General features: G+C 42.9%; 1 protein-coding gene across 8 annotated transcripts in view; it reads left to right on the top strand.

The window, feature by feature from the left end:
- KMT2C (lysine methyltransferase 2C) overlaps positions 1-13402 on the top strand; it is a 161790-nt gene that overhangs the window by 89533 nt on the left and 58855 nt on the right. For 7 of the 8 annotated variants that reach the window (XM_075271509.1, XM_075271512.1, XM_075271508.1 and 4 more), the window contains exons 14-16: positions 6484-6603; positions 11279-11392; positions 12663-12764. In XM_075271509.1, the coding sequence (XP_075127610.1) occupies positions 6484-6603; positions 11279-11392; positions 12663-12764 (336 nt within the window). The remainder of the gene's footprint in view (positions 1-6483; positions 6604-11278; positions 11393-12662; positions 12765-13402) is intronic. The other variant, XM_075271513.1, reaches the window with a different exon arrangement.

Here is a 13402-nt window from a genome sequence, read left to right as displayed (position 1 = left end):
ATGTGCATCTTAAAGGGAACCGGGCCCGTGTTTTCTCTACGTATGTGGAAATGCTTCATTTTTTTTTTTTGCCAATCCCAGGAGAGGCTAAAGAAGGAGGTTCTTATACTTCACCGTTCTGCTCTTTCCACTCCTGGCTTTGGCTGGCAAAAAAAAGCGCAGGCCCATTTCTGTAACGTGCGGCCTAAACTGGCCCTAACATACGTACAGCATTAAGTAATGACCTTCCCTGCGGTGCCCCCTATCTAAGCTTTCTGTTGCAGAAAAGTCATATTTTAAAACCTTAAAAAAAATGTATCTTATAACTAGTCATGGGGGTGGGGAGCAGTTTCATCTAGTCATGGAGTCATTGTACTAAATCATGCCCTGGTTGGCCAACAGATATAGAGGGCGTCAGGATAACGTACAACAGGCATAAAGCTGATCCCCGCCCCCATGACTACTTAGGGTGAATTTGCATGAGCCAGTCTATGCTACAGCTGATTTCGCAGACCTAAGCATCGGCCAACAATATTAGAAACTGATGGCATTGTTATATACTTAAAAAAAAAATATATATATATATATATATATATATATATATATATATATATATATATATGTGTGTATATATATATATACATATATTATATTTTTAAAGCTTTCTGATATTTCTTTTTAATATTCTATTAAGTGTCTTTTAATGTGAAATGATAGTAGACTGCTTTATGTTACATTTGGTGGTTTAGTCTGTGGATTGTTTCTGGAATCACTGATCAGATATTGATGGCTTATCCTTACAATGGATAGAATATTAGTGAGGGGAGGGTCCACCATCTTGCCCTCTCACTAATCACAATATACAGAGCTGGATACTGACTTCTCTATGCCTCATACATGCTGTGCTATTGTAGCAAACTGAGCTGCAGTAGCGTGACATGGCCGGTGCTCAGTGACGGAGCTTCTGCTCACTCTGTACAATGTGCTGACAATAGCTGATCGGTGGCTTGTCAAACCTCATCAATCTGAAATCCATGTCCTATCCTAAGAACAGACCATCAATATCTCATCTTGGTGAACTCCTTTAATACTAATATGCATTTTCTACTGACTTTTTACATTTTTTTTGTTTACATGGTATCTCAAAGCACAACGCCAGTTGTAAAATAACGTTTCATAACTGAAAAGCTGCCTCCTCCTCCCCTCCCCTCTCCATAGACTTCTATGTGAAAAGCCTAATAAATGGAAAAGGAAGTAGATTTCCTTTTAATAAGATATTTTACAAAGTTTCTTATATACACTTAGAGGTATACTTTAATGACTAATACATAGTAGGCGGAATAATCATTATTAATTGAAATAAAACTAATTATAGATTGTTTTGTGTTGACCTAGTGACAACTGCATACAGAAGGGCACTAAATGGAGAGATTTCCTGCCGTGTTTTTTTTTTTTTTTTTTTTTTTTTTTTTTTTTAATTACTTTTTAATATAATAGCTTTATCAACATAGCTGTAGCAATGACAAGCCAGTCACTGGTCTCATTGTTATACAAGAGAAAGAAACCCCAACAACCCCATCCCCCCCCATTCTGCAATTTGTTTTCACACAACTTTCTCAGTATAATGAATCACATGTAGGCGACCTGCGTGCGGACATACGTCATTCACCGGCAGGCAGTGTCCAGGTTTAGTCTGTACTTAGTGTCGCCAAGTTAGTTTTGAACCCTGACCCTTATTAAACATTTCCAACCCCTTGGGTGGTATTAGATTCATTTACAACCTGTTAAAGGAGTGGTGTGGTTAACTCTTTTACTTTCTTACTCAAAGTATTTGCAGTAAAAGGGATTTTTCAATCCCAGATATTTATGATATGTCCACAGATTAGGCCATAAATTTGTGATTTTTTGGGACTCTCACGATCTCCACACCAAGGGTCCATTGACTTCTGCTCAGCTTGGTGAGGCCCCATCCAGGAATAGAATAAATGAAGAGGTGGCTGTCGGTTTCTGAAAACAGAGAACTGCTTATGTGAGGCCATCTTTCTGTTCATTCTCTGTCTGGATGCGGGGGCCTCACCTGGTCGGATGGACTTGGGGGCATATTCCAGAGAGAAGCCGTAACGACTATCAAAGATTCGTGGATTATTGTGGATTTGCCGTAAATATCTTTTATCTGTTAAAGGGATTCTACTATTAAAAACCTTTTTTTCTCGTTGACACAACGGAATAGCCTTAAGAAAGACTATTCTTCTCCTACCTTTAGATGTCTTTTCCGTCCTGCCTTTCGGTTAAAATCCTGTTTTTCGACCGGTATGCAAATGAGTTCTCTCGCAGCACTGGGGGCGGGCCCCAGCGGTCAAACAGAACTCTCCAGCGCCACCTCCATCTTCTTCAGGAACGGGGTCTTCACACATCTTCTTCCGGGGGTTGGCTTCAAACTTCTAGGCCTTGGGCCTAGGGCAAAGCCGACTGCGGATGCTCACCGGCCACAAGAAAATGGCCGCTTACAATACTGTGTAAGCAGCCATCTTCTTGTGGCCGGCGGGCATGTGCAGTGAGCTTTGCCCGAGGCCTAGAAGTTTGAAGCCAACCCCCGGAAGAAGACGCGTGAAGACCCTGTTCCTGAAGAAGATGGAGGCGGCGCTGGAGAGTTCTGTTTGAGTGCTGGGGCCCGCCCCCACTGCTGCGAGAGAATGCATTTGCATACCGTCGAAAAATGGGATTTTAACCTAACGGCGGGGTGGAGAAAACATCTGAAGTTAGGAGAAGAATAGCCTTTCTTAAGGCTATTCCGTCATATCAACAAGAAAAAAAAAAAGTTTTCAATGCTAGAATCCCTTTAAGTAGGGTTGGGCTTATGACCCAAGTCAAAATCGCGATTAATCGGGCACTTGTCCTTGATTACTATTTATGGTGATTATTTTGGTCACACCCCTGTTACAGTTTGAGTATGTGTTGGGCAAACCTTGATTTTGTTCAAACCAGACTCTGTTGAAATGATACTGCTATTAGGGTCAGTTCACACGTGAACTGCCCGCGCGGGTTTTGACACCGAGCCCTTTCCCCCCGCTGTCGGCTCAAATGAATGAGCCGACATAGGAGGGAGCTGCCGGGGGCGGAAGCCGCGCGGCTGAGCCCGCGCCGGCTTCCGCCTGAAGATAGGGCAGGTCGCTTCTTTTCTCCGCTAGCGGAAAAAAAAAGCCCGGTGGTCTACATAGACCACCATTGTAAAGGGGCGGATTTTGAAGCGAAATCCGCTGTCAAAATCCGCCCCTTTGCCCACGTGTGAACTAGCCCTTAAACTCTGGGGTCTCTGGGGGAATCAAGCATAAAACGTGTTGCTCATTTCTCCCTGGCTCCGGCATGGCTCCATGTTCTTTTCGGTTCTTCAGGCTGATGTCATGGACCATTGAGTCTTGTGATTTGGCCGCAGCAGTCACATGAGTCACACAGCGCTGTTACGCTTGCGTCTATGCATCGCAATGCCATGTGACTGTTGAGGCCCAATCACAGGTCTCTGCATCCCCTGGCAGCAGTTAGAAGCACTGAAGAGAACATGGAGCTGTGCCAGAGCCCAGGAGAGGTGAGTAACACTATTTTTGATGTTTGATCTCTTCAGACCGCAAAGTATAATAATAGCATTTTCATTTCAGAAATGTTCCGTCTGGACTAAACTTGCAGGTAGAACCTCGCAATATTGTAATAACCGAACCAAAATTACTGATGTGAGCAAAATCACATCGGTTATCTTGGTTGGCGTTCGGTTTCCGGATATGTTTTAGTTAATTGCCCAGCCCTACTAATCTAGACTCATACGTGCGTTGGTGTTTCCGTTTTTTTGCTCCATCAGAGGACCAGAATTACAGGAAAAACTGTTCTATAACGGGGACAAACTGAGCTCGAGGGACCCTTTGACTATAATTGGGCACCCCTGGTTTCTGTTGGAAATTGTCCAGACTAAAAAGTCGGGCCTGTTTTGTCTGGCGATTTCTGACAGATCTGAGCTGGAGACTCCAATGCATATGTGACCGCAGCCTCGGCAGTCAGATGATTTAGTGGGACAGACTTGTGCACGTTCTCCTTCCATTGATCCTAAATCTCTTGTCATGTTTGGCTCATCTCGGCCCATTTGTCTGCTACGTCTTTGCATGAGCATTGAAAGTGCCGTGGACAGCCCTGCCATTTCTTGCTCTGAGATCTCATCCCGTTGCACTTCCCTTTTGTATTTCTTTTATGCTCAGCAGCTTATAAAGTACTTTGTTTTATCTTCATCAACACTAAAGATTGATAAAAGCTATTTAAAGGGGTGTACCAGGAACAGTTGATATATTGTGTTATGCCATGTACAGGGGTTGGTGCACCCAAGAGATGTCACCTGTCCTTCAGGCTTTACACTGGGCACAATACAATATATTAGTAGGTCCTGCTGTGGCTCTTTAAACTCCAGCATCCCGGCCTGTTAGCTGCTTGGCAGGGAGACCTGGGCGAATCTACAGCTTCAGGTTTCCAATATTAGAGTCCCATAGAGCCCCTTCAGTTAATCCAGTTGTTACGGCTCGTACCTTATACATACATAGGACCACACTGCTGACACTGGAGTTATTTGGTTTGTCTCCTCCCAAGATGTCATTAAGAAAGTTGTGGCTCCTCTCTCCAGTTATTGATCCCTATGTAAGGATCTTTCCCATCTGTCAGTCAGTTTCTATTTTTTCCATGCAAATCAAGTGGAAACCTTGATAAAACTACTAGACCCCATTATAAGTCACCGGGTCCATCATGGCATCATCGTGTTTTCTGTTATAAGACGAGGCTGACCAATACCTGGAGACTGCTGTTATAGCGGGTAGTATAATTTCAGCAAATGTAGATTTTTTGGGGGGGTAATTCCTTAGGGAAGAGTCAATCTTCGAAGAGCTGTGATGGCCGAGTGGTCAAGGCTCAATACAAGACACAAGTCTAAATGGGGCAACATGGTGGCTCAGTGGTTAGCTCTGTAGCCTTGCAGCGCTGGAGTCCTGGGCTCGATTCCCGCCAGGAACAACATCTGCAAGGAGTTTGTATGTTCTCCTCGTGTTTGCATGGATTTCCTCCCATTCTACAAAAACATACTGATAGGAAAAAAAAAAAGTACATTGTGATCCCTATATGAGGCTCACATCTACATTAAAAAAAAAAAAAGATACAAATCTAATACCTGTAGTACAAGGAGCGGAGTGCCAGAACACCAGAAAGAAGCGATGGAGGTTTCCTTTCAGTGACTGCATGTATCTAGAGATGTTGTTCTATAATAAATCTACTTTGCTGAAGCCATGATACCCATTTAATAGCTGAGCCATAATATGACATGACATCTGTTGGATGACAGATTCCACTATACCCAGTTGATTTATAATGGGGTCTCTTTGGTTAAGCTGAGGTTTTTGGTGGATACCACGTACCTTGTTGAAGAAAAATCCCTATGAAAGCCTATGAGGAAGGATCCTGATACAGATATGAGCAGAGCCTAAAGGTGGAATATCTGTTAGCTAAACATGAGTTTGGTTGACAAGCTATTCTGTCTGACTCTTCTATTCACTTGCATCCATTCCATACACACTCTCGATTTGGCTTATCGGGGGTGTATTCTCAATGGGTGAGACCATAAGCTGCTTCCAGACACTCAATGAGGCAGCTTATCTCCCACCAGAGTATGTTGAAGTTCAGCGTGCTCAATCCTCCTTTCCCCATTATCTGGGCCATCTCCTTTACGCTGACACCAGCCAACTTGGCTTTTATATGTTTGGGCACTTTGAAGGAGACATTGGCCATAAGTATCCGATAGATGTTAGTCCACCTATAAATATCCCGTACATTGTGGGTCCTACCTCTGCAGCTATACTGACTAGAGAGCGCTGTCCAGTCACTTCTGTGATACTTCCAGGAATAGCAGAGCTTCCCTGGTATAGCCACATGGTGAGACCCCGACTCTGAGAAAGTAGGACCCATATCTGTGGGGTATTTTATGGCCCATCATGTGACTATTCCATTACCATACCTTGTACATATATGGGGAAACATGATAACCAATCAAATCCTTGCTGTTCATTAGAGCACCGCTTGGCAAATGAAAGCTGCGATATGATTGGTTGGGATGATTTTTGTTCGCAGTCAGATGAGATCAATATGAAGCCGTGTAATAAATGCAATGAGCGGCTTCTTTTACAAACAACCACTTCTACCTGTTCTCCAGAAGAGAGGGCCATGACATCCATTCATGACAGTCAAGAGCAAGTCTTTGTTTGCCTGCGTCCGAGCTACAATGCCAACCATTGAGCAGTCTCGGCCCCTCGCTCCAGTGTGTTCTCTCCACAGTCTCTACGATGCATGTTGTGCTATGTCTCAGATTAATGTGGCAGTCTCATTGTCTACATTTTGCTTGGCTTTTCTAACCCTTTATGTTGCTGGCTTTGTTTTTTTTTGTGTTGCTGAGTTTATACATATATTTTCTCACCTGCCATGTCTTAGGGCACTTGGAGTACCAATAATACAGTGAGCCCACCTTCCTGGTCAGCCGATGGCTCTGAAGGTTGGGACATTTTTAAGTCCAGACAGCTTCCCGGCAATCCATTATGGAGCATCAAAGTGGTAAATAAGTTGTATTTCTACTTGTGTGTCCTTTACCTTCTCGTGTTTTCTGTAGCGCTAGTACAGTCTCTTCCTCCAGCTTCTTAGATGAGTGCATTTTAGGATGCTACACCTTTATTATGTGCAGTCTTGCAAGCTTTAGCCTTGTCGCCTGAATTTCTTCCGATTTTCTTTAACTGCCCTTAAATCCTTTTCCTGATGCGGCTTTTGCAGCTTTTATGTATTTGCTTTGATAGCTCAAATAAATGTAAGTATAAGTGTTCATGTTCTGTTCGCTGTAGATTTTTCTACTAGATCTGATGATCTCTTGACTGATATACCGTATACACATGACTGTATAAATGTACCTTTTGCATAATATCACACAGAGCATTTAGGGTTACTTTATCCTATAAAGGGAGTCTGTCTTCAGGGAAGATTTGTGTCAGGCTAATAACAGTACCTGGTAGGCCAGCTTCTATACTTTCCAAACGTAGCTTTCTTATTCTGCATTGCAGCTCAATTTTTATGAAAATCTGAATTTTGGAGCAACACGGTGGCTCAGTGGTCAGCACTGCAGCACTGGAGTCCTGGGTTTGAATCCCACCAGGAACAGCATCTGCAAGGAGTTTGTATGTTCTCCCCGTGTTTGCGTGGATTTCCTCCCATTCTACAAAGACATACTGATTGGGAAAAAAAGTACATTGTGATTAGAGATGAGCGAACACTAAAGTGTCCGAGGTTCGAAATCCAATTTGAACAGCCGCACATTGTTCGACTGTTTGAACGGATTTCGAACCCCATTATAGTCTATGGGGGGAAATGCTCGTTTCAGGGGTAGGCAACATTCGATAAAATCATACTTACCAAGTCCACGAGTGACGGTTGGGCTGGATTCTGCTTGAAGTCTTCTCCTGGCGCAGCGTCCCCGCGTCCTCTTCCGGGTGGAATTCACTCTGCCTAGGCAGAGCCAACTGCGCATGCACGTGCGGCTCTGCCCAGGCCCGACGCCTGAGCAGAGCCGACTGCGCATGCGCGTGCATGCGCAGTCGGCTCTGCCTAGGCCGGATGCCTAGGCAGGATGCCTAGGCAGAGTGAATTCCACCCGGAAGAAGACACGGGGACGCAGCGCGGAGAAGACTTCGAAAAGGTAAGAGAAGAACCAGCGTTGATTGGCAGAATGTATAGCATTCTGCCAATCAACGCTGGTTCTGCATCGAACCTTAAACTTCGAACAGCTAGTAGTGTTCGATCGAGTACGAGTATCTCGAATACCGTAGAATTCTATCGAACACCTACTCAATCGAGTACTACTCGCTCATCTCTAATTGTGATCCCTATATATGGGGCTCACAATCTACATTAAGAAAAAATGTAACAAAAATCTGAATTTTATTCTTGTGCAAATTAGCTGAAAAGTGCTTTAGGCCCCATGCACATGGCCGAGTTTGCAGCAGAATGCACTCAGATGCGTTATGTTATACAGTCACATCTGTGGGGGCTTCCAATCTGTTCTGTTTTGATGACTTGGAAAAAAATAGGACCTGCTCCATTTTCATCATAACAGACCATCGGATGTCCCCTCAGATGGTACACTCGGACATGTGCATGGAGCCTAAGGCCGGGTTCACACTCATCTTCCGAGAAACTGGTCAGGAGACAGAAACCTGCAGTCAGTTTTCAAGTCCATTCATTTAAATGCAGTACAGAATAAGAAAGACATCTTTGGAAAGTGTAGAAGCCACGCTACAAGGAACTATCATTTTGTTTGATAACAATTTTCCTGTTGACAGACTCCCTTTAAGGCCTTGTTCACACGGGGCACGGGACCTCGTATTTTAGTCCTGACTCTGATGAATTGGACCAAAATGCGCCTGTTACGGCTTCCCGCTACGGAGTAGGCCCAAATAAATGGGCCTAGTCCGGAGGGTGCTGTTGCAAATCAGGCAGCAAGCGGAGTCTGCTGACGTGGAGTCTGCCTGAAGAAAGGACAGCTCGCTTCTTTTTACCGTAAGCCGGAACATACTGTTCACGGTAAAAGGACGCTAGCCGTCTACATAGATCTCTATTGTGAGGGGGCGGATTCTGAAGTGGATTCGGCATCAAAATCGGCCCCCTCCTGCCCTGTGTGAACGAGCCCTAATACTTTTGGGAACCATAGTGTTACATATAGTACGTGCCAGGTCTGTACATTGTATAACACAGCTTGCACAATGTGCCTATAGGGTGGTCATACACCTTAGATGGCCGTCTGCTGAAGCTCATTGGCTGACAGCTATTCCTTCCAACACTTCTGTGCACTTGCTTTCTTGGCATTGTGGGGAGAACAAGTCTCTGTAATACATGTCTCTGTCTCTTATCTTCCTGCCATCCACAATTATTGCCTATCCTTATTCATCCAGAACATGTCGTAGGCACCATAGGATTTCCAGTCATAGAAAGGTTTTCCAGGGGGGTAATTTAAAATAAAACCGGGGTGTGGGGGCAAGAATAAGTTAAAGATAAGACTACGGAGACAAAGTGGGGTGGGAATAGTGGGGCACTTACCAACAGTTTTGGGGGATCGATGAGGTAAGTACTGCCATGTTTTGTTTTGGGAGGGACGGGTTCCCCTCCCCCCCCCCCTTTTTTTTTTTTTTTTTTTTTTTTTTTTAAAACTAAATAAACGAGCTCCCTTTCAATCCCTTCCAGCTCCCAGTCCAGCACTCTCTATATTATTAGTTTTGGTGATAACAGGTGTAGGTGTTTTTTATTTTCCCAAACTCTGTAACTCTCCTTCCATATCTAGTGAGAATTTGACAACATGACTATATGAGAGAAATAAGAATATAAGAGGAGTGAATGTGGCGGAACTGCAGTAACCTGACATGGCCACTACACCGTGTACAGAGCCGTGTACATTCCTGTACTTCCTGTCGCCATGGCTTCTCCCACCGAACATCATATTATAGTAGACCCCCCACTCCCCATACATCATAGAATGTGGTCACCTACATGTAGCATATTGTGAAGCATGGGACCATATGATTTATATGTAATTCCCACCTGATAATCTTTGGCCCTGTTCTTCTGAAGCTCGGCATGTTCATCACTTTGGTCTTTTCTCCTCCATTTTTTTTTTTTTTTTTTTTTTTTTTTTTACATTTTTGAGTACTTTTAATGCAACTAATTTTTTGTTCTGAAAATATAAGGGTAAAATAATGTTTATAGCTATTATAGTTCTTAGAAATGCTTATGTTGTCACCGCTCCTTACCAGGAGAGATCTAGTAATACAGGAAGATGTGCTGGATACAGGGCAGAATGCAAATCATCAGCCTAGCAAGGAATGCTGGGAGATGTCCGCTCTAGAGTTGTGGATGCAGCTCTGGCCTATAAAACAGTCTGTAAGTTCGGATCTGCACAAGATATTTTTGGGCAGATTATGGAAGTCTCAATGGCGCTTATGACAAATATTGTTGCAAGTGGTGTTTTTACTGTACTGTACCCTCGCCTTTTTATAGGACAGAGGCGTAGCATGGGAATCTGCCAAATTTATCATCCCTGATAAGTTTTTTTTGCATAACTGAAATCTACAATGGCTATGACCTGATGTAGATTTTCAGTATGTGCCTTAGTTATGCCAAGGCCAGCTCCTCATCATACTTAAAGGGGTTGTCCACTTTCAGACCAATATTCAGAGACAAATGTTATTGTTTGTATAATAAAAAGATATACAATTTTCCAATATACTTTCTATATCAATTCCTCACGGTTTTCTAGATCTCGGCTTGCTGTCATTCATTCTGTTATTTCTAGTGGATAAAACTCTGACTGTGGTTATGTGATTTACAGTCCATGGTCATGTGATTTACGGTACATGGTCATGTGATGAGCACACAGGTACACGGCTCGTTACAGATACAGCACAGTAATCAGACATCTGCCGTGTAATCAGCTGTGCACCTGTGTACTCATCACATGACCATGGACCGTAAATCACATGACCACGGTCAGTTTTAGCCACTAGAAGTAACAGAATGAATGACAGCAAGCCGAAATCTAGAAAACCGTGAGGAATTGATACAGAAAATATATTGGAAAATTGTATATCTTTTTATTATACAAACAATAACGTGTCTCTGAATATTGGTCTGAAAGTGGACAACCCCTTTAAGGTACATTCTACCTGCCAATGAAAGGATTATCGAGACCAATGTGGTAACTGGCGTTCTTGATAAATCCCTCATTGTATTTACAGAGTTACTCAAACATTTTATGTAGATTATTTTACGGGGTTTCTTTTCTAGTTAGTAGAACATAAATTCGTAGCAAAACTGCTGACTTTGATGATTTTTACTAGTCACTAATGTTTTTGGGTTTGTTTTTTTTTCATGTGTTGAAAGCACCATTAGGAGAAAAAATGGCTGCTTTTTGGTCCTTTTTAAAACCACATTGACTTTTTTCCTTCTTTTCTCATTACCATTTCTTTAAGGAATCTTAATTGAAGTTTCTGAGATTCCTTACAGGCCGTATGTGTAAATGACTTATTATGTGCAAGCAGTGTTAAAAAATACTAATAGTAGTAGTATAAGTATCCTATTAGTGAATGTATTACCACCATCACTCCATATACTGAGGAAGAGATCTGTAGTTTGTGTTACCAGGACATTGCAGACCTGTACTAATGCTCAGTTTCCTTTTCTTTTTTTCCAACAGGGTCGTGGATCAGGATTTCCTCGGAGGAGGCCAAGGGGATCTGGTCTGTCTGGTCGTGGGGGAAGAGGCCGTTCAAAATTAAAACCTCCCATAGGCAACTTCATAATTCCAGGGGTACTGTATTCACTGTGATGTCTGAATTGGTTATTTCATATGCTGGTGGCTATTCTGCATAAGGGAAGGTTTTGATTCCCAGCAACTGGAGAGCCACTGGCTTATGTAAATATGGATTTTTAGTTTTACATATTGTCTGTTGAAGATATTTGTTGGATAGATCTCCGGATCTTTCCCATGCATGCCGCAATTGGAGTTAATTGTATACCCATACATTGGGACATATTACCCTTTAAGGGCACCAGAGTTGAAATATGTGCAGGGTCTTGCTGGGTGGTTTGTTCTATGACTGTATAAGTCTTCCTACATGAAGTCCTATCAGATTTTCTGCTTCTAAGAGTAACATTATGGCTAAAGCACATGTTATGTTTCTTCCTGAGATAAGGGGGCCTGTACAGTAAGGATCAGTCTCCCCCCTTCCCTATTACTGATAATACAGTAACAAACAAATAGCTGAGAAAAGCCCAAGTGACCATAATGTAGAAGACGTCTAAGAGCACTAAACAACATATATAGGCATGATGTAGCTAAAAAAAGATCTCTGACGCAGGGAAAGGGCAATCTATACAGTCAGTAAAGTGGGTTGTTGTCTGTGAATAATATCCTTTCAGTAATCACACCAGCAGACAAAAGTAGATACAAGTACATAAGTGGACTTTTTGTATGCATTTGTAAGCTGTGAGATGTGCAGAATGTTCAGTCCAATGCACAGAGCAAGCAATTTACAATCCTATGTGGAGGCTGTGAGGAGAATCGGCCCCTCCCATCTGCATTCACTGTGTGAAGAAGAGAAAAGACCCTCCCCCCTCCACTCACTGTGACCCGTCTTGCATCTATGGATGGAAGTTCCCTAGTAACAGGGAGTGAACTGAAAATTAGCTGGAATGGAGACCCCTAGTGGCAGGAATTCCATTCAATAAAAACCACCACAGATACGCATCACTCTTTTGGCTTTCATTGGCTGTGTGTGGAGCTGTCCAGGCACATAGAGGAAGAGTTGCTAAAGTATTGAGAACTAAATTAAGTGTTTTTTTGTTTTTTTTCTGTGATACATTGTTCGGTTATGTTCTCATCTATATTGGAGCGATTACAACCATTTTTAATGTAAAAGTTCTTTTTTCCCTCTAAGTGTCTGACACCCCAGTACAAGTACGTGTGCAGCAGATCGTCCTCTACATTGTGTTTTGTGTGTACAGATGTGAACACCGCTTTAAATTATGGAAGTTGGATTTTCCCAGGAGACTTCTAAGTGTTCTCTGTGTTTTTTTAGATAACCACAGTTGATCTCTCATCATACAAGGAGGAAGAAGAAACCTCAATGCACAACACGGTAGTTTTATTTTCCACAACTGACAGGTTCACTCTACATCAGGTTAGTTCTTTTCTCTGCTTTTTTTCTCCCCCATCCTTAAAGGGTTTTCCCAGGAATATGACCTTAGTTAACCTTTTAGATCATTAACAAAGATTTTTAAAAATATAATTCAATAAAAATTTTGCATTGTTTTAGAGATTTCCTCTAATCATCTCGATGGTAAGGCTGGGTTCACACTAGCGTCTGTGTCCGATGCTAATGTCCGTGCAAGATTTTAGCATCAGACACTAGCTGTGTCCGTTACAATTTGCATTATTTTAAATGGGACATCATGTAGTGTCCTTTACCGTCTGTTTACAAAGATGTCCGATATTTCAAGCAGACAGCTAAATACTTAATCCTACGTTGTATATGGAAATCAGCCCCACGGAGCACCCTGAGCGTTCCCCAAGGCCTCCGAGCACCCCCTACATCATAACTCTGAAAACACCCCTCCACTGCTTGTGCTCTGTATGCCGCCCTCCTCCAGAACCGAGTGGTACTGCGCATGCCCAAAATTCCAACAGCTGGAGCGAGAGTGGAGAAGACCGGGGCAGTACAGACAGGGCACAAGCAATGGAGGGGCATTTTCAGAGGTGTGATGTGGGGGGTTCCTGGAGGCCCTGGGGAACACCATTTACATCCGTGGGGTCAGTTGC

Source organism: Leptodactylus fuscus, chromosome 4 (genome assembly GCF_031893055.1).
Source record: "Leptodactylus fuscus isolate aLepFus1 chromosome 4, aLepFus1.hap2, whole genome shotgun sequence".
NCBI classification, from domain to species: domain Eukaryota; kingdom Metazoa; phylum Chordata; class Amphibia; order Anura; family Leptodactylidae; genus Leptodactylus; species Leptodactylus fuscus.
This window is presented reverse-complemented; position numbering and strand designations above follow the sequence as displayed.